At 30.6% G+C, this 23,023-nt stretch overlaps 1 protein-coding gene across 1 annotated transcript; it reads left to right on the top strand.

Moving 5' to 3' along the window:
* Window positions 1–11,070: 11,070 nt before the first annotated feature.
* Window positions 11,071–22,415, top strand: LOC131851317 (uncharacterized). The gene is made up of 3 exons (XM_059201804.1): window positions 11,071–11,115; window positions 20,956–21,027; window positions 22,180–22,415. The coding sequence occupies exons 1-3, from the start codon at window positions 11,103–11,105 to the stop codon at window positions 22,413–22,415; spliced, it is 321 nt and encodes a 106-aa protein (XP_059057787.1). The 5' UTR covers window positions 11,071–11,102.
* The last annotated feature ends 608 nt before the right edge of the window (window positions 22,416–23,023 follow it).

Here is a 23,023-nt window from a genome sequence, read left to right as displayed (position 1 = left end):
TATCCAGCACAGAGCACTGTGATTATTATATATAGACGACAGTAGAAACTCTTCTTGTGAGTTTGCTATGTCATTTAAATTACATAACAATAAACTATGGCATATAAAGGCAATACAATGATGTTTAAATATACAATAGTTATTTGTTTGTCATATATCATTGTATTTGAATTTAATAAAAAGGATACAAAGATCTTAAGGATCTTAAGTAATATATTGTACATTGGCCGACTTATCCCAAATGAGATATATTTTCAAATTAATCTTGAATGACTTAATAGTAATATGAATTATTATGTACATGTATACTTTTATATTTATATAATTTTATTTAGAAAACTAAATCGGCTTCGAGTATCTCTGCACTCCCTAAGGTTTGCTGGTAGGGAATACTGTTAATATTAATAATTTATTATATTGTATAAAATTTAATTTATTTATTTATTTGTCATATAGGTTAAACGTAACAGTCATAAAATTGATATACAGATCCGTTGTAGCTATAAAGACATATTATTATGATGGTGCACGGATCTACCAGAAAACGCATTTCGGAAGTTTTGGAACGAAATTTCCTGCATACGATGTCACGTTTAATGTTACGGTGTTGTTGTTCATTACTTATCACAAAAGACACTAAACAAAACATTAATGAATTATAAGAAAAAGTACAGAGACTAATTAATAATAGAAGTAGGTAGTTAAATTATTACCACAACATTATAACTAGTAAAAAGTGCACATCAATTATAATAATCTTGTGTATACTTAGTTGTATAAATTAAACAAAAATTGTTAATTTATCAGATGGATGAATGCTACAAATGCAAAATGGATGACGTTGTATGAATTGTTATTATCAATATGATAAAAAATATTGACAATAATTAATATGAATATTAAAAAAAAAATTTTTACATGTCGAATAAACAGTATCATCAATATGTATGACTCCATCTGTATAATAACTACTTTCAATGCAATAAATAATCAATTTAATTTATTTTTAGACAACATGAATAATACAAATGGTATTAATACATTCAAAATCAAGAATACTTAGTTTTATATTTTCAAAGAACAGACAATATATCTATTATAACTTAGAATTATAGGAATTTTGCAATATATTCCATTCAAACAGTGTAATAATTTTACTAATTAATACAATAGTTTCGAAGTTTACTTTCCCCTTAACAAAATCAACTTCTATTAAAAGCAGAGTTTTTTAAATATTATTACATTTAAGGTATTAATTCTCTGACGATATTATGTAACGTGTCTATGTTAAGGGTTAAAAACATTTACAAATATACCAACACAGACGCGTCGCGACGGAAAGTTGTTAATAAACTCAACTGAAAATCTAACAAAACAATCCCTCATACGTATTTCGCATAACATGAAGCTAGCAATTTCATTAGAAATGACATGACAGGAACACAAAGAACATTCTTCAGTATAAATTCTGATTTGAAATTTAATCTTTATTTCGCTTGGAATAGATGTCAAGTTGCCTAGATTTGTACACAAGTCTGAGAGGCTGTGGCAACTCTGGATTACAAGGCATTCCTTAATACCACCATCTAGTCCGACGATCTCAGAATGCGAATTGCAACGTTGCAAGTTATTAGAGGTTAATTTACCGTGATTGTCTTTGTAACTGTGTGACTATAATCAATACGGAATGTGATTGAGTATAATGCCTTTGACACATTCCACGATGTTTCATTTCATGTATTATGTCACATATTGAGGTATCTTTAGGATAGCAGCAATGTATACAAGTTCTTTCGAATTGAGGAAAATATTAAGTCGGAAGGATTTTTGGGTGTAAGTGGAAAGTCTCAAGTTATAAGTTGTCTGCGTGAGCACCTTTGTCTCTCACCTATTTCACCGCCTTATTGTAACTATACATGTCCTTTATTATATTGTTTATGCCTTTTTCTTTACTGTGTGTTACAAATAAAGTATATTCTATCTATCTATCTATTTCAGGCGCTACTGCTTTGTATGATATGATTCGGCTGAGATTAGGCAGTGATATTACAGTGTACACGGAGACACAATATTAGGCCTTCGGAATGGTAACGCATGAGGGGTAATGTCCGTAGTGTTGTTTAAGTAGACCGACGATTGTCACTTACCATCAGGTGGGGCGTCAACTTGTTTGCCATTTCAATTACATTGCAAAATACATAGTTTTGTGTATCCATTTTTTTATATACACCTATCGTCTTACATCATTGGACTCACAGTATGTAACATATACATAAAATTATTTATATTATTCCTGAATCTTTTAAATTTTATTAAAAACACAAATACAGTTCTCCTACAATTAGCTCGTACGACATATATTTATGAACAGTCCTGCTTCAACATTAAATAGTAAATATACTGAAGGATTATTTCCACACCAGCGCCTAGCTATATTAAATACAAGACATAGTCCCCGCCGGCGGAGACGATGACCTTCTTCACACTCGTGCTCGCTATATACCACGCAGTACCTGGGTAATTCTCGCCCATTCTCACATCGATCGGTCTCGGCCCCCAGTTACTTGATGTGGATCGAAGTAAGACTGACCAAGCTGTAGTTAGAGTCACTAGAGTTGCTGTTAGGCTGAATGCATAGTAATCTCTTCCGGCAAGGAATTAAATGTTAAGAAATACGTAAGCATAAATCGCGCTGTAAGTACTCGCCACTGCATGCATTCGCCGAAATAAATCTGAAATCAATGGTTATAGGATTGTCCAAAAATATATATATATATATATATGAGGTGTATCATTCATAGTACCTAGATTATTAATCAGTGTACGAGTAATTAGAAAGATTAGTAACAGTAACATTAGTCCAATGTTACTAATCTTTATATATACATTTTTTTGGACCATTTTATAACCTTTGATCGCAGATTTATTTCGACGAAAGATGCATGCTTTGTGGCGAGTACTAAATAATAGTTTAAGATTAGTTTCTATATCTATAAACTAATAATTAACTAACATTTTTAATATTAGTTTGTAGATATATGCATTATGCAAGTAATATATATATATATATATATATATATATATATATATATATATATATATATATATATATATATATATACTTCAGTAATAGAAATATAATCTTTATTCAATTAAACTCAATACAAGCTCTTTTGAATAGTCATATTTTTGGTTCTACCACTCATTTTGAACACAGATTCATCACAAGAAGAGTGAGCAAGAAACTTGTGTGTAGCACTTTTTGAATAGATGTTTTTTTCTACAAATAATTATAAAATAACAAGTAAATAAATACATTAGTTTATTATTAAGTATTTAAGTTAATTGTTACATCGAATGCTACAAATTCCAAAATACATGCCAATTTAAATTGAATCACGTCATGTTTACATTATTTGCCATGTTGTCATCACACATTTGAGTAAGAAAAAAGGTGTTCAAATTCTGACATGAGTTGGCATAAACGAAAATGGCGCTATAACAGGATCATCGATAAGTGGATGTTGGTTGTGTGTGTTATAACGATACATAATATTCATATACTATGTGAATACCTCAAACAATGTTTGCGATCGCAAATACATTTAAAAATAAAATTATAAAATTAAAAATTTGAGCGTTACGCGTGGAATACCGATGTTGTTTTTTAAATTTTTTCACTTCTTTAACATTCTGTGGCGTCACTATTAAATTCAGTGTGCAATAAATTCTAACCATTTTTTATTTTATTATTATAATAATTTAAACATAACAATATTCCGCCAGCATACAGTGTACCTTAGAAATTTATAGTATTTTATTTAAATTAAGATTTGTTACGTAAAATGATTAAATAAATAAACGAAATAATATTTAATTATAATTTTAACATTGTACGAAGTTATTTGCATGGATACCACTGCCTACTCTACTGCAGTAGCTGCCTTTGTAAGAAGATGATGATTTGTTTCAGTTGAAGGGTGAGTACTACACTATGGTGTAGTGAAATTATAGGATAAGAGGCATATCTTAGTTCTCCGCAACGGTAACGCGTGGGTAATATCACAGGCCTCATAAGATGATGTAATGTCCTGGGTGCTGGTTACGACGTAACGACGGTTACCACTTACCTTCAACTTATTTGTTATTAGTAGTTTATGAAATACAAGAAAAGGTATGTCAAAACAATAATATAAACAGATAATGGAGCGTTTGAATTATGAATATGTAGTGTAAAAATCTACCAACAGATTAGTATATTTCTTTGGCTGGAATTATTAAATAAAGATGTTGTTGTGCGTCGTGTTTTGAAGCTGTGCAGCCAATTATAAATTTGAACGTCGAATTTTGACTGTAACTCCAGCTACTAAAATTAAGCGAGTTACTGCGTTGATACGTAGCGAGCTAAAGGTTTACTTAATACGTAGCGAAGGGATTATTGAGAGAGGAGTAAATGGCTGTGACGTCAGAGAATTATCCCACCTTGTCACAGGTGTCCAGCGATAAACACACTTATGTCATTGTGTTAGAACTCTCATATTGCTAGGAAGATTTGCGAGAGATGAATTTAAGCTGCGAGTGACGGTTGTGATAACATTTCCACGTCGGCTTTACTAAATTCATTGCTCGCCGATATATGTTTTGACAAGTTTATTTGTTACTTTGTTATGTCGATGCCTACCTTAATATTAGTAGATGGTAGTTTCCAAGATTTTTTCGTTTACATTCAATATAAATAAAAATTTCAGTTTGGTAGTACTAAATACGTGTTTGGTAAAGTACAATATAAACAGAATCATGTAAGTTTAGGGGTCAGTAAAGTACCTTCCCACAATGATCTTCGTTTAATTACTCCTCACGAATATGTCTTTGGGTCCAAGGAGAAGAAATATATATTAAATCAGACACTGCTAGCATTCACTGTAAAAAGTTTGAAAAATCAACTAACAAACTTAACGAATACCAAAATATTCATTAATTACTGAAAAATGATTATGGACAACCTAAGTTATACTAGTAACTATAATAGTTTAAGTACTTATTTAACTCTTTGTGAATATAACTAAAAGTTGATGTTTATTATCAAAAGTTTGGTTATATCTAGAGTAATTCAACTTAGTTTGTAATTTTTTTCGGTCCTGAATTAAGGGATTTTTAATATTTCTTAGAAAAAGTTCATGCACGTGCCGAGCAACAGAATTATGTTTTAGGGAATACAGAGTACTTAAAAATAAATGTAATGAACACAACGTGAGAATTTCGCGGTATTAGGGTGAGTCATTGAGATGCTAAGGTTAGAAATAAAGTAAAGGATTATGGAACTTGCAGATACATAGATTTTATTTTCAATAAATTAATTTAAACCGAATCACAGGACAAAGGTGACATAATTATAACTCAAAATCATTCTTTTTATGTCTGACTGGAATGCGAAATGAGTTGACGATCTGACGAAGTAGAAATCATGTGATGTACAGTACCACTATACATCACTTCTACTTACACGTCGATTTGGTAAGATTCAGAGGAGTGGTCAGTTGGACTTGCAATTTTAGAGAATGTTGTGCTGTGTAATGAGCTGTTATGTCTAAGACATAACACCTTTGTCATGCCGTAAGACTGGCCAACCTTGAAATTTCATTCCCACATCACAGGCATATACCAAAAAGTAGCTTATAAAGTGCTTGATAGCTTAAATAGGTTCGTACAACTTTGTACATAGGGGGAAGGATATTGTTAGTAATGTGGATTACTTGCCATTGCTAGTAATGTATGGTACATTACTAGCAATTTCTCAATCATGTTGACCTCAACGCGGGTCCCCCTGGAAACCATCGTGATGAATTCTTGGTCAATTTGCCATGATGGGCTAACTGATCTGACCTCATGCTCATGTTATCATCTTCCACTGGTGCCCCGCCAGTGTAAATTGATAGCACAGATGGGTGTACCATTCCATTTTTATAAAAAAAAGTCCATAATCCATCCCGGTTAAACACAATAGATACAGAAATGTCAATAAACTATTTAACTGTGAAATAAACCTTCGCTAATTCTACCAAAGAGCAAATTACATCAAATCCATGTAATCTATTTGGCGCGATTTCGATTTGATCCCTATTCGATTCAGTTGCATCCAATCGGAAGCAATTTCTAATGAGATCAATTTAGTCTTTGCCACACTGATGAAATACGCCTGTGATATTCACTCTTTCAGTAATAAACGGGTAGTGTTTTCGATGCATCCAATCGAAAACACTACCCGTTTATTACTACTATACACATTTATAGGCAGAGATGAATAAAATATTAATGATTGATAGATTTAATCAAAAAAGATGCATTTAAATTTTAGAATCTCAAAAGCACATTGTATCACATTTGTAGAATTTTTTACCAGTAAGTAGGTGGATGAACCTACTTATAGGTAAAAAATTCTACAAATGTGGTACAATGTGGCAAAAATTCTATTAGTTCAACCTTCAATCATATTGCATTATTTTATTGTAGCTGTACTGTATACAATAATATCAAGATATACTTTTTTTTAATATTAGGTGTCTTAAGACGATAATTTTATAGTAAGCTTATGACCATGGCTAATGCAAAGTGACTAAATATATAATTTATTTTTCATAAAATTATTGGTGCTAAGATATTAAAAAAAAAATCTATAGAAAACGTTCAAAAGTAGCTACAAACATTTGTGCATATTTTTATCAGTCATTTCGAATAAGGCTTCACCTGACTCACAGATTAAAAAGCATTGAACTTAACGATTAAAAAAAAGTTTGGAATAGCGCCATCTCGTGATTAAACTGTAAACTAAAACAGATACTAAGTAGTAGTTAAGTGCTCTATGATAGAGCATCTAGAATAAATGTGCTTACTAATTCCCTAGTCTAGACAATGTCGTTGTGTAAGAAAATGGTAAATGACAGTGTTCGTGTTATTATAATAGGAATAAACATAAATTGAATATTAAACTAATATTCCTTGCTTTCTTCCTTGGATATGAGTGTGATTTATTTTGGTACCAATTATTTTACGTAGAGTTTGTATTGAATGTTGAACTGATTTTAAAATTTCAGCGCCACCTATCGCTTTAAACAAAAATTAATTTTCATGTAGTTTAAATATGTAGTGTATGCCAGATATATACTTTTTTGTTAGATACACGTATTTTACTCTTCCTGCACCGTCTATAGTCTAGCGGTTTAGCTCATCTTAATTCCGATGTTCGCGGATTTGATTCTTGCACGATATAAATTCGAGTATGATTATTCTATTGTTATTATTATTTACATTGGTATGCATATTTCCTATTTGTATTATGTATGTAGTTACAAAAAAATAATCTATTGTTTAGCAGTCCAAACAGCGCCATCTAGTCCCATACTATAAAGACATTGACTATGTCTTCATAGATTGGGACTAGATAGCACTGTTTAAATTTTTCATTATTATATTTGTGACCTTAGATACATATGTATTTTGCAATACACGTACTAAAATTATTATAACTTTTTCTTTCAAATATTTAAAAAGGGCTCTATCTTAATTGCGAGCAGAACGTATCACTAATAAAAAAAAAATAAAAAAAGTTACAAATCCATATTTATTTTCCCTTTTCATTTTTTAATTTTGATATGTTGTTAAGCTATATTGTATTAATTTTTTAATTAGAATGTGTGACATTCCGAGTTGGCCGGTCTCTTTTATGTTTATAGAAAATAGATAATGTTGATACATTGAATGCGTGTCAAAAAAATTATGTATACATACGCGATAAGCGATTTTTTTAAGATATATGTATATTAATATTATATGAATTATTCATATAATCATTAATACTAATGTTTGCATCATGCGAGGAATCGAACCCAAACCATTGGAAGTAAAGCGGTGTGCTAATCGCTTAACCACCGTCAATAATAAATTGTAACTGTACATGAACACACTACGAACATCACGTAATCATGTACCTGGTATTCAGATATGGCCATTGCAGAGGACTAAGATGTCATGCCTTTTACTTATCCTGTAATTTGCCTAATGTGTTCTCCACCCTAGGATTCGAGTAACAATAGACTGAAGTACGTTTGGCAAGATCTGTACTCTGTACGTTTTTGAGATGCTGTGACCTTAATATGAGTTTCACATACAGTTATTTAGCGATGACTTTTGTAACAAAAAATTATGCGTTTACTTAATAAAACCTTTAGTTTCTTTGATAAAAACGTATAAAAACTTTATATTAACTTGGCAGCTACCGATGATTGTACACTTTATATAAAAGCATTTTATTATGGTATTATATTAACTTTCTTATTTGTTCTCGATGGTGCAAATAATATTATCGCTATTAATATCCTGTTTGTGTAGTACTATCTGTGCCCACTCACTTCACTCGCATGATATTTATAGCCTATATGTTATTCTGATGTATGAGCTTTATTACTGTAAAGTTTCATCAAAATCTGTTGAGAAGTTTTTGCGTGAAAGAATAACAAAGATCCATACATACTCATAAACTTTCGCGTATATAGTATTAAAAAGATATAAGTTATACAATAGTAAAGAGTATCAAATTGAATAAATTTGAAAACAGTGTAAATTCCGTTATTTCTTGCTATCGATTGCTTCAATAGAATTTAGATTAAAATAAAGAAATAATGATATAAATAAAAACGACGTAGCCACCCGTGTTATGTTATTTATATTCAATTTTAATAATATCTATTATTGAAATTCAAATCAAACTGCAAATATTTATATAAAATCAATTCGCAAAACTAAAGCCTGTTGAATATTTAACTAGCCTAAAAGGCTGTGAGGACCCGAAACCGTACCTAATACTATCGTCGAGGGAAAAACGTTCAATAACTTTCAAAGTATTACCACTATATTCCAATTTTTATGATTACTTAATGGAAATGGAAACAATTTATGAAGTTTATAGTAGTATTTTAATGGTTTTACCAATGTTAAAATGGGAAAACGACCTCAATCCTGTACCTTGACTTTAGAAATTAATACGAGTATATAATTGCTTCTTGAAATATATAGGTACAGGACCTATGTTATAAATAATTTTAGAATGAAAATATACGTCAAATTACTTTTACAACATCTACTGCCTTCAATTTTTGCCTTAATTTATAGTAGTAAATCATAGAAATTTCAAATAAAACATCGAAATCAGTACAAATTTTTAGAAGCAATCACATTGTCTACGTAAGTACAAAAATCACAACTACACATTGTGATTCTCTTCCTTTGGCAGTTCGTTGAATAATAGATTCAGCTAATAAAACCTCTAAACTGTCGTGTGTACGCTGGTTCAAGGTTTTATTTGTCAATATCATTTAAACTGCGGTCCTTGTAAATTGGATAATGAACTATATCGAATTTCTTCAATTACTGATGGTATTCTAACCTCGTAGAGACTGTTAAATACAGAATAATAATTTGAAGTATATAGCCTGTTTTGGAAGATGTAAATAATTGTGAAAGAGAAGGAAGGGTATACTCTGATTAATGAGTATGTTGTACTAGCTAAGCCTCCGACTTTGTATCCGTGGTATTCGAAATAACTATACCACAATTAGTGAAAACCAATGCTACTCATAAGTTAATGAAAACTAGTAATAAAATTTAAACGTCTCTCTGTATCAAAATATTACAATATAAAATACATTAAGTTTTGACAATTATTTATGTACGGATTTTGGCTATATTCACTTATAATACTGTTATGTTCATAATGTTCAGATAATATTTTTTCTTGGATGAAAATTCGTAACAGTGTGTATTATTACATGTATAAATTGCTAAACTTACAATGTAATACCCAGATTCTGACCAATAAGCTCAGCATTTGTTCACTCATTCATTCTCATTCATATTTATTTCACTGTTTTAGTTAGCATTTGTCAAAAACATTTTGCCAGTTTTTGGCTTCCGTTATGATCAGAATGTTCAATAATATTTTTTCTGGGATGAGTTACATTTTTATTACATGTATAACTTGGTTCGTAAAAAGAATAGTCACGTCTTAGAAGGAACCTATAGAATATAACTAATTAGTAGTGTGTGTATGTATGATTGTGATAAAACTTAAATGGTGACAGTTCTAAATATCTAGTGCACTCCTGGTGACTAACATACGGGGATTGTAGACTAAGTTGTTATACATTATAATGTCACTGTTAATCAGTAGCGCAATTTTCGAAGCAAGTGTCCTTACAGAGAAATAGCAGAGCCAGATGACTACAACAAGATGTCCTTTACTATATATAGCTATGTCGCGGGTACGCGACATCGTCCGCGTGGAATTTAACTTTATTTTTCAAAAATAAATGTAGTCTAAGTTACTCCTTATTACATCAGCTACCTACCAATAATAGTTCCGTTAAAATCGGTCCAGCCATTTCATAGATTAGCCGGACTAGACAGACAGACAGACAGACAGTCAAAAATTGTAAAAAATGTTATTTTGGTGTATGTACCCTATATATATTCATATGCATGTAGTAAAAAACGGTTATTTCAGTATTACAAATAGACACTCCAATTTTATTTATATGTATAGATTATAAATTCAATTCCTTTATATACCTACTTCATTTCTACCAATTCAAATGAAATTTGTACAATAGTTATTCTTATTTTAATGTTTGAATAAATAATTAAACAATAAATGAAACTTGATTAGATGTTGATTAGATAAGTTAATTAATCAAAATAGCCAACAGCATTAATTAGCTAACCCCAAACATAAAATAAAACAGTACGGTTAAACTGTTGGGCTGTTCCAATAAAGGTGAAATGGGCAATAATAGTCAGGTTCGTCAGTAAACGGTCGGCCTGCTGGATAATTGAACGACGCATATTCATGAACCCATCTCAGTTTTGTAACGGAACCAATCACTTTAATTTCCATTTGCATAAGATCTTTCAAATCGTACCTATCTCCTTACGTCTTTTTACTTTCAGTGTGCTGATCGGATATCGTCCCTGAAGATCATAGCTGTTACTATGATACCACACTGACAGTGACATTCTCACTTTACACTGCTTCTACCCTAGGGAGGGTAAGGATGACGATTACAAGTAAGGTCCTATTGATTCCTTTGCATGGCATGGCAGGGTATGTACCCTGATAATACTATAACAGCCTCCTCGAAAATCATTATCAATTATAAAAAAATACTGGTATATAGACAACCTTCACAATGTGGTGATGTCTGTGTTGAATAACTTAGAATAGTCTGTGACAGGTTTTATAGAGAATATTTATTTTATCGTCTACATATAGCATATTTAAAACTAAAAACGAGAGTAAATACATTTTTTAAAATTAGTCAAAAAATATAGAGTACATTTTGCGACAAAAATCGCTCCAAAGATTTCAAAATTTAAGTGTATTAGTTCTATGTCCGTATCTCTGACATGGTTATAAAATGCGGCAAATCTTTATCTCGGCAAATCAATATCTTAAAATTAATAGGTCACTGTGGAGACTACACTGGCCTATTATATACATATCTGAAAAAAAATCCGTTTTTGGTTTCACGTATATAGATGGTTAAGTATTAATATAAAACCATTGTATTTAACTTTTCAGTGTCAGCACAAAGGCACGTTTCGTTTTATATATGTATTTTATATGTCATCTTCTCCATTGTAGCGTACTGTTAAATGAGCGATTCATTTAATATCGGCCTTTGTTCTATTCTACCTGTCAGTCTAGTGAAATTTATCAAATTATCTGTCTTGTTGACGCAATGTAAGCTCCAATCACAGAATTTTTAGAAATCTTTTTGGCCTGTATGATTGGAGATTTTAATTCTAGCTCCGTGTTATAAAATATATATCAAAACCCATTTGACAATTAAATCCTATTAAAGTAAAAGTTCTATAAAATAAATTTGAAAAGGTTTAAAAAATTCTAACTTAACCTAATGAAAATCTTATGTAGGGGTTTAACATACTTATATTACATTTTAATTATAAATAAAACATATAAAATGGAGTTTCTTTTCAAAATGAGGGATACCTTTGCTTAGCAATAGAGAAACATGAACTAATAATAATGTCACAACAATGTCATTACATAGATATTTGAAGAATAAATTCTTTTAAGTTTAATTTATTGTTGGTACAAAAGATTTCATTTCTACGATGTAGCATTTTTTTAAAACATTAATCAGACAAATAAGCAATCACATATCCATTAGAAACCTTTACTTACTTATATATTTATAATAAATTATGTATAAAATACAACGAGAATTTTAGAAGTCAGTTAACAGTTATACGTTTTTATTAACTTCTGCATCGAAATTTTTATTATATGCTCAATCGGTTCGGAAACTGTATAAATAATAATGTTGTTAGGCGTTGGAGGGTTTGGAAAAACGAGAATTACCGAAACGAAACGATTATCGTAGATGAGTGAGCATCTCATCAACGCAACGTCGGGGCTCGGTGAGCATCGAATGAAACTGTGACTCGACGAGGAATTGCTTTCACATAGAGTGGCATTTCGTATATTATAATTTCAGAATTTGTTTCGTGATGTAAATTAAAAACTGTTTTGAAAATTAATAGGCTCGGAAAATTCTTACAGCACCATTTAACCTCTAGCAGAGTTTGTGTTATGGGTACTAGACAAATGAAATACTAGAATATATATTTTTTAATAATACATATATAACATATAGACTAATATAAACAATCATAATCTTGGATATAACTGTTTGCATCGTATGAAGAATCTAACTCGCAATCATCGAAATAAAGCGGTGTGTTAAATGGCTGAATCACCGAGGCCGTCAAATTGTAATGTAATGTTGTGAGATGTTAGAGAGTTTAGGAAAATGAGAATTATTGAGTTCACTGTGATTTGTTGAAGACTTGCTTTCATGAACCTATTTGGTATCATAGCTTAATAATTTACTATATAAGGTACAAATACTGTTAAAACCTGTCAAATAATATTTTCGTGGGAATAAGAGCTTATTCTCCCACCAAAATCAGTTACAAAATATACTATTATATATATTAAAAAAATAATGTACTAAAAATCAATTTATCTAAAACTGTATTTCAAATATTAAACGATCCATTTTTGCCAGCTGATAGCAGAACATAAAATTCTATTGCCTCATTTTAACTACTTAATGTTCCAGTGAAAGAATAGTGTGTATACATAAAAAACAGGTCGTCTGAAAAATCGGACTATTGAAGCCTAGCAGATACCTACTTAAACAAGAAACGCTATCCGGTCATTTAACTCCTATGTGTAATACATAGAGTTCAATTTCATTCGTATTTAAGTACAAAATCTTCAGTAGCCAAAGCTGGCTATACAACCAAGGATCCTTTTTCTTCACTGAAACAAAGGAGTCTTTTATGAGAGCATTTTTACTGTCAGCATAATAACAGGGTAAATTTTGTGTAACATCTGAACATAATTAAGAAGACGTTTTAATGACTTGGCTTTGGTTCTCAGTCTAATGACAGATTTATCCCTGTTTTCGTGTACTTATAAATTGGATTATTAATGTCCTCAAGCGAGGCTGAGAATATTTTTTTCTATTCTCATGTATTTCTATCATTATGTACAAATCGAGACAAATTACGGGTACATAAAAGGACGTGGGCATAATACAGAATTCATTGGTTTCTGACAGAGAAATTTTGAAAGGTATTATATAAAATATTCTTTCCTTCTATCTTTTCTTCTCTACCTGAAGGTTGTCTGGAAAAGATTGCTTAAGCAATAAGACCGCTAAACCACCTTCAAACTCTATATAAGTACATATTTTATATGTTATATGTTTTCAGGTGTAATAAAGAATAATAATTAAAACTAAATAAATAAATGTGTGCAATCATTTTAAATTTAAGGTAAATTCCTATTTACCTTTTATTTATTATATCTTGGTATATGGTGTATATCTCTCTATCAATTATAATAGTAGTACATCATACATATAATAATAGTAGGAGGCATATGAAAAAAAACGATAAGATTTATTCTGTCTCCAAGAAACGTAAATTAATTTTCTTTCTTGATAATAAAACTCAACGCTAATAATATTGAAGTTTTTTATATCTACCTTTTACATATACCAAATTAAGAAAAATGAGAAATGTCTAAAAAATAGACAATAATAATATAATTTACGTAATATTCTTATATTTATGAAACGTATGGATAAAAGTACCTACCAAGGACACAGATTTTCTGTTCCATTATTCATTATATTTACACTATTCTGGTTTCGGTTACATTTGAATTGTGTTGAAACAAAGATTTATTGCTAGAGTACGTTAAGAGGACACAATAAAACACTTAACTTTACATGACGAACCGTAATTATTTATAAGAGTATGTGGTAATATGAGAATTACTCTACGTTAGAATTACCATTTTTTTACTACGTAGGTGGTAAAGAAGCATATAGCGCAACTGATGGTAAACGGTTACCGTAGTATACGGACGCTGAAACCCCAGAGTCAAGTGCGCGTTGCCGACCCGAATTTGACAAATGAATTTTAAAAAAATACAGACTATTGGAAACAGATATAATTATTATAGTATTGTAATGACAATGACAAAACAGGGCAAATCATACAGCGCTAGTTTAGTGACACCACAGATAAAAGATCAGAGTTCGTATTACCGGTACTATATAAGATTTTATTCTAAATACATACATAAAACACATGGACTACTGCAAACAAGTATACCCGTGAATACATATTTGCATAGCGTGGGAATCAAATTGACGAGGAGTAATGTAGTACGCTGAGCCACAAGTCCACCGAGGCCGTCATCGTATAGAAAATGAATGAAATTATTACCACATATTTTATATAATATTATTATTATTATTATATTCGTCAACTATTTATAGCCAACTATTTTGTATAATATAATAATTACTGTTTCCACAATTATTTTTTTTAAATAACGTTAAGGCGTAATGACACTTTCGCATTTATAAAATAGTACCAATTCTTATTTTAAGTCGTTGGTTGATATGTAAGTATATTATTACAACTAAAAGGAATTTAAAAAATCAGGGGAACAACCTAAACAAATATAGTTTTATTTGATATTTTAGCGATTACGAGTGTATTCTGTTTATCCGATAAATATTAAGCGAAAAACAATAACAATGTAGGTATTTGGTATTTTAAATTCAATAAACCTATTGAATCTGCATGTTGAACCCAATGACGTATGAACAATATTATCTACTGAGTACATTCACCGAGTCTATTGAATTTATTTCGCTAATGTACTGAGTGTATACATTTAATATTATATGCTAGAACTCGATTATTGTTACTTTCTTATTATACGTTAAACTCGTTTGATATTTTTATTTTTAGACAGACAGTACGTTCGAGATTTCAATATAGTAATAGCTACATGTCTGTATAATAATATTTTATTTGTGTATATAAAAGACTAGGTATACGGAGATCTATATCAGGAAAGTATTGAACTAACAGAAATGAAGTATACAAATAAAGTATATTAAATACAAATTAAGAATAAAAAAAATATTTTTAATTATCCAGATACAACAAATATGAATACACCACGACTGTTATTCCATATATGGTAGATAGAGACACTGTCAAATGTCGACGCCGCGCCGGCCGTCGTGAACGCAACTAGATATACAATTCGGGCCTTGATGATCTAGCGGTTTCGCACACCGCTGTAATTCCGATGGTCGTATAGTCATGAATATGATTGTATCGGTCTGGGTGTTTTCTATGCATATTATGTATGTATTTACAAAAAAAAGTATCTATATATATCTAAGTATCTAGATACTTTTTTGTAAATGTTAAGTTATCTAAGTACTCCTAACACAAGCTCTGCTTACCGTGGGACTCGATGGCGCTATTCTAATTGTCAAAAAAATCTGAGTACTACATTTTAGTCTAACATATAGGAGGCGTACCTATCGCCATTTCTCGAATACTTTTTATATTGCTATTTCGATCATCGGAGAGTCAGTCCAAAATATAAAAAGATAAAGTTTTCGGTGTCGGCCAGATTCGAACTCAGAATCTTTGGGGTAGTAAACCACTACACCACGTGGTGAATATTTACATTAATAAATGATTTGAAGTTTGAGTTTAATTATATCTTATACATATATAAGTACCTATGTGGGCGTATCCCTCATATACAATTTTGCTACTTTCTTATAACTGTGACTTACAAAAGATGTTTGATAAAGAGCCCTTTGCGGAGTGTTTCCTTCCTTTTCGAAACATCTTTCTATGTAAAAGTGATTTTCAAGTATTTCGCATAAGGATAAGTTCTGTTCCTTCTATGTTTATCGATACTAATATTACAAATTCAAAAGTGTATTTCTGTTAGAAACCAATTTCCAATTTCCAGCAAGGTAGGTAAGGTATTCCTTACCTACCTTGCTGGAAATTGGAAATCTTCCTTACCTAGCTTGCTGGAAATTGGAAAGGAAATACCTATTATTTGAAAAATAGTATATTTTAGATATAGAAGATAGGTCGATTAGACCTATAGATATTGGAAGCGAAGGTGGATTGTATCATTAGGTCGAACTTAAGATATTTTTCATCTCGAAAAAGCAGATTGAGTCACGTATTACTGTCGATTATTGATAAATTATAATATCAACCTGCATCTATAATAGCAATAGTTTTAACCTGTTCTAAACGATAATCGTTAAAAATGGAATGTAGCTACCTAATCCCACCGCAGGTCATAAATTGAAATCCTCAGTCCAATATAAAGTAATACCCTAGGATGATCAGGATCAGTGTACTTCCTAAATGACACTGGGTGTAACCAGTGTCGGATTAAGCCAGCACGGGGCCTGCAGTTAATTCTTTTAACAGAACCATTTCACATCCAACCAACCAACGGTTTGGTTTCAAAATTTGGTCCTTTGAGTTTGTATTTAAAACATAACTTATTTTATGAGACCCACGAAGATTTTTCTTTTAAGAGGAATTCGGTTTAAAAAATAACGCAATCAACCAATCCTTTACTCTTTAGTCTGTTTAGACAATGTACAAGTAAAACCAATAAAAAATATTCAAGATTCTAGATACTTTTTTGTTGTATATGTGTTGATGATTTACTGGGTTTAGCTTTGTACAAAACAATAAAGTTGATTAAAGGTTAAAAAACTTTTTTGTCAACATATATTCAAATAGGAGTGGAGTGCACGGGGCCCCTTAGTTCACGGGCTAGTAGGATTTGTTACTAGACTAATCCGGCACTGGGTATGTCGCAACTCAACAGAAACAAGTTAAGGATAGTTTGCGGTAAGTAATGTTTACATTTATTTACAAATTAATTATTATCAGATGATGGCCTCTTTGGTTTAACGGTTTAGTATAATGCCTTATATATGATGGTCGAGGGTTTAAATCTTGCACGTACAAACATAAGTTTGTATTCATGAGTAATGATCTAGGGATATTCTATGTATATATTTACAAAAACATATTTTATCCGCTGCTTAGTACCTCTAATTTTGTTTGATTTGTAACTAGACGGCGCTGTGTAGGCAAGAATTGTTCTAAGTTATTCTTATAATATAGATCTTTCTGTCACTGTTCTTTGTTAATAAAATTTTTGTAAACTAAAGTGTCTGATAAACATACAATGTTTGTAATCTATATAACAGTTATGTTAGATATATATAAACTAAAAGAAATCTCAAGTTTACCTACTTTATATTACATATTTTTGATAAATTAATAAATATAATTAAAAATAAATGATATGTTTATATCCCATTACGCCAAAGATCCGCCCTATCTTACTTATATAGATACCATTAACATCATAATCCTCCTTTCTTCCGCAATCGGGTAGAAAAAGGATAATGTCAAGTCAAGGTTCCAGTTTATGATAGCGAGAATGACCTTACCAAGCACCAATAAATGTACGAAGAACCTACTCTAAAGAAATACGTAGGTGTCCGGTTTTCTGAATTGAACCCGTATACATAAACACCTCTACCCGATGTAAGTTATATTTGGCACGTAAAAAGCTACAGAGAAAAAGCTGACATGCTACGGTGCTCCTATAAAAAAAAACTTTTTTCTGTTGCGTCGGATCTGTGAAATTCTATTTCTTCGTTTCATGTCGTTGAGCAATCAGAATGCGAGAATTGCGGGATCAAGGGATACGTCCCTGGGACTGTTATCCTTTGTTCTGTGTATATTTACAGACACGCTCACATAGCTGTCACAGTATATCTAAGTACTATAATTTTGTTTCACGTGTAGAACTAACACATTTTGATATCAAATCAAATCAATTCAAAGTACCTTAATCATGTAGGGCCAATTACAGGCTCTTATGATGTGTAAATTATTTCTGTCAGTTCGGAATGTTTTCGAGATGAGAAGAACTGACAAGAAAGATCAGCTCGTATTTTTTTTCAAATATTGTTTATGATAACACAGATTCATTTTTAAATTTAAATAATAAATACAATTTAAATCAATACCTGATACATACATACATATATACGTGCAATTGTATAAATTTTTTCTTATACAGTTTTGAATCTTAATATCAACTTAAACCCTCAAGAAACTGAATCGATACAATATATTTTTAATGTGGGAAAGTATATATAAATAAGGAAAAGATAGTCTGCGATAAATCCTTTTAACTATATCGAAACTTGAGTGATTGATGTGGGTCCTAATTGAAACAGAAGGTAGGCAGGTAATTCTTCAAATCCAATATCAAGTCAATGATCGGCGGAATTATAGAAAAAATTTTGTATAAAATTGGATATCCGTTAAGTCTTAAAATCGCTATTTTAGTTATTTTAAAAAAATTTTTAATAATTCAATTTATAATTTTTATTTCCTATTCACTAATTAAAACATGAAATGAAATATACATTTATATTATCTTACTGTATTAGATATACAACTTACTAATAAATAGTTATTTAACAAAAAAATAATATATCGGTGAATACTATATATATATAAAATAGATAGATAATTTTAATATTACAAACCCGTTATAATGGAATAGGTTTTAGGAGAATGGAAATGTAAATATAGAAGCTAAAAATATGTAATATTATATTATCTGTGCTAAAAACATGCAACACAGCAATTCAATGGTTGAAATAGGTTTGTTACACGTTTGGTGTTTTTATGAAGGAACGAATCTAAAAAAATATATAGGTAGGTACACTGGATTATTTAAAAATAACTTTATTAATATGAATAAATCTTATATAAATACGAACTTACACACGAAATGATTGACTAATTAGTTAAATTGAGGGCATGAAGGGCATGACAATCGCCACATGTTGATGTGATGTCCAAGGTACTGTTCTTGTACTCGTAAATGCAATGAGAAATCAGAAATTTTAGAACACCTCAATTATAAAAAAAAAATATATAACATTGACTATTGCAATAGAGTGAATGCGGCTTTTCCCCTTCTCTCCCGTAATATACCTGGACAATTTACACAGCGTTTATCTAGACCCAAGCTAAACGAATTTTGTGTTATGTATACTGGATAACTGATGTAAATATTAAATATAATATATATTTTTTTCGTAAATACATGTACAAAGAACATTAGAAACACCCAACAAATGCTTGTACTGTATGAGGAAACGAACCTGCGAACATCGATAGTAAAGCAGTGTACTAAACCTTTAGACCACAGTGGCGGTTAACTATATAGATTTATAAACTACAGATTATATTAAAACATCAAAGTATTAGGAAATGAGAACTTTGACTGTGAAAGCGTGCATTTAAATGTTATTACAGGATAAGAGACAACAAATTAATATGTCCTGGAGTAATTGACGCTTATCTCCATGAAGACACGTAACTAACCAGTTTCCATAATATAAAGATCGTGGAAACATTTCAAGAAAATCTGTCTTTGAGTGGTAGTGAAAGGGGTCTCAGGTCCCACTTTGTTAACTCTATTCTAATTATGCAATGTGTATATTTAATTTATTTTCTGGCTTATATAGTGGTGAGTGAAGCTTTCTTTTTCTTTGCAGGTAAATTGTTATTGTTTTATTTACATTTTTAATAATGTTATATTGTTATGCATTTTGTATACCACATATTCAAATAATACATCATTTATGGATTTGCTTATTATTATTAACAAATTTTAATCAGAATTATTATTTTAATGTAGCTAATATTATACGATATATAGAGACATATAGAGTGGATTTTATAGTCAACTCTCATCCGATTTGATATTTTTGAAACGAACTTCACTTGATTTTTTTTGATTTATTACTTTTAAACATTAATTGTAGAGGAAATATCATAAACAGCTTTGAAGGTGTGTTTCAAAATCAAGATAGATTAGTTTGTTATTCGAACATATTCTTTCATGTGTATAGTAATATTAATAGTATAGAGTTACATTATTAAATGTGAAGCCTAGATAAATATAGTCTATGTTAATACTATGTCATACTAGTATTAACATCGCCATACAGCTATGACGTGCTCGTCATCTAACTGCGGCTGCGCGGCATGCAATATTGTGCATGTGTGGTGCATTACGTTTGCGCGGAAAAATAAAAACTACAAAAATGGCTTCGCCTGCATACAAACTTAGTTTATTGTGCTACTAATCCTAATTATTTTATACTATTGATTATACATTTATATGTTTGCAATTTATTTTTATTATAATTTACTAACAACAAACCTGAGTATAAATACAGCCTCTAGTAACATACCTAACAGTCTACCTTTGCTATTCCATGTAAATTTTATAAAGTAGACTAAATATTAATCTATATTCTTACAATAACTATTTTCAATTTAGCCCAGTAGACTTAAAGAATTAATATCCGTGATTGCATTTCAAACCATAAATAATCTTTAATCTTTCAGAGAAACACGAGCGCGCGTTGTTCTGTTTTAAGATATGTCCATTGTACTGCTCCCCGAGGCGATATGACGAGGGTAAGACCACAGAGTATATAATGTCTTCATAACATTTTGTCGTTACGTTTTATTAGATCTATATCGAAGTATAAGTATACGCTGCAGTTAACCTGCGGCAAAGTTATATTTAAACCACATGAACTTCTGTGACCTCCGGAGACGCATATGTATGCCTACTGGCTGCTATAAAACTGCTCTAGGGATATATTTTATTAGAGAAATAGCCTTAATGTAGAATTTAAATGCAGATATGTATAGATAGATAGAAACCTTATATAAATTTGACAGTGAAATTGATGATAAAAGCAGTTAGGAAGAATGTGACAGTTATATAAATGGAATCCAATTTTAAGGAACTGAATTGCCAGTTTAACGTGCGATCTTTCTCTCACCCCTTACTTTACTTAGATTTTGAAGGTATTCGTTTGTTTAGAAATCAAATTATTCTTACTTATTTTATTAATTTAGATGTTATTGAAACTGTTTCAATATCAAATATAGTTTAATAAAAAGTATTACCACCTTACAGCCAGATATATGGGCTAGACATGTAAATCATATAATGAGGAAGTAATCACTTTCATAGACAGACTTTAACTGATATATAAAATTTCAAATCAAATAGATCTTATAGTGTATCTGTACCTTTGCTGCACAGAATTTTGTCACCTGGACTGTATTCTGATTGGCATAAATTAGGTTCTGTAGTGTTTAGTTGGTATTCTATATTCAAATTAGATTATACGTGTTAGTTGTGGTTTATCAATTCTAATAATTAAATTTATTTAAGTTTCTTTAATGTATTAAGTAAAACAACTAATGTAGAATCATAAACAATTGGACGACTGTAGATGTCATAAAAAAATAATATAAAGTCGTAAACTGGTGTGGTGTGCTAACGTGGCAGATTGCTGTCATCAGTATCGTGACCACAAAGACATTTTGTATTTTATTCCTTCCAAAGGATTTAGAAGAATAAGAATACTAAAAATCATAATAATGACAGTTAAACTATGAAATATTAAAAAAAAAAGATATATTAATGCTGTTTTTGGATATAAAAATAATCTTAAGTCCGTCCTAATGATACAATCCATCTTTGCTTCAAGTGACCTGACCTATCCTATCTTTCTAAAATATATAAAAATCTTAATCTTATATCTGTTCCAGATGCAGCATCAACGATTTATATAGACGACGATGTACCGTATCATTCATATCAACCTTATATAGAAGATGACCATTATATAAACAGACACCCGTACCACCATGGTCACTATGTGTGGTGTGTTCCGAAACCAACTACGACCACACCGAAGCCCACCACAACCACTATGGCCACGACCACGCAAGAACCCTCAGGTCTTTGTATTATGTGCATGAAGAAATGTAGTTATCGTAAATAAATTATTGAAAAATCTTGTTTTTATTAGCGTGTGTTTCACTAAATATCTGAAAATAATGAAGATTTTATACAGGATATCATAAATAGATAAATAATAAGAAAAAAATCAAGTAAGAAAGAAAGAATATTTATTAATTTTTTTATTGATTGATTAATACGATGGCTTCGGTGGTGTAGCGGTTTAACACTCCGTATTACTACCGATGGTCGCAGGTTTGATCAATATAATACATAGACAATAACCAGATAAATCCAAATAATTATACTCATACATAAATGTTTGTATCGAAAAAAAGCTAATAACTAAATGTTAGTTTAACAAACTGCTGACACCTAACGACATTGCTGTAATTCAGTCAATTAGTGACCACGGCTACTCTTATCTAGTTGATACAACTTGAGAGATCAATACTTTAGCCTTCATCTATATTTCATCCGTCGAACGAAACATCGTCTAAAAGTTATCCTGCAGGATGTCACATGAGACGAATATCAGGAAAGTCCATCCAATAACCTCGTGAATCGAGTTCTATCGAGGTATACTTTCAACAAAGTTATCTGTAAAGTTTCACTTAAGTGAGACTTTCAATTGTTAAACAATTTACTTTA

This window comes from Achroia grisella, unplaced genomic scaffold (genome assembly GCF_030625045.1).
Source record: "Achroia grisella isolate CSIRO2021 unplaced genomic scaffold, CSIRO_AGI_Agris_v1 utg782, whole genome shotgun sequence".
Lineage (NCBI taxonomy): Eukaryota > Metazoa > Arthropoda > Insecta > Lepidoptera > Pyralidae > Achroia > Achroia grisella.
The sequence above is the reverse complement of the archived record's forward strand: the minus strand, read 5'-3'. Positions and strand labels throughout refer to the sequence as shown.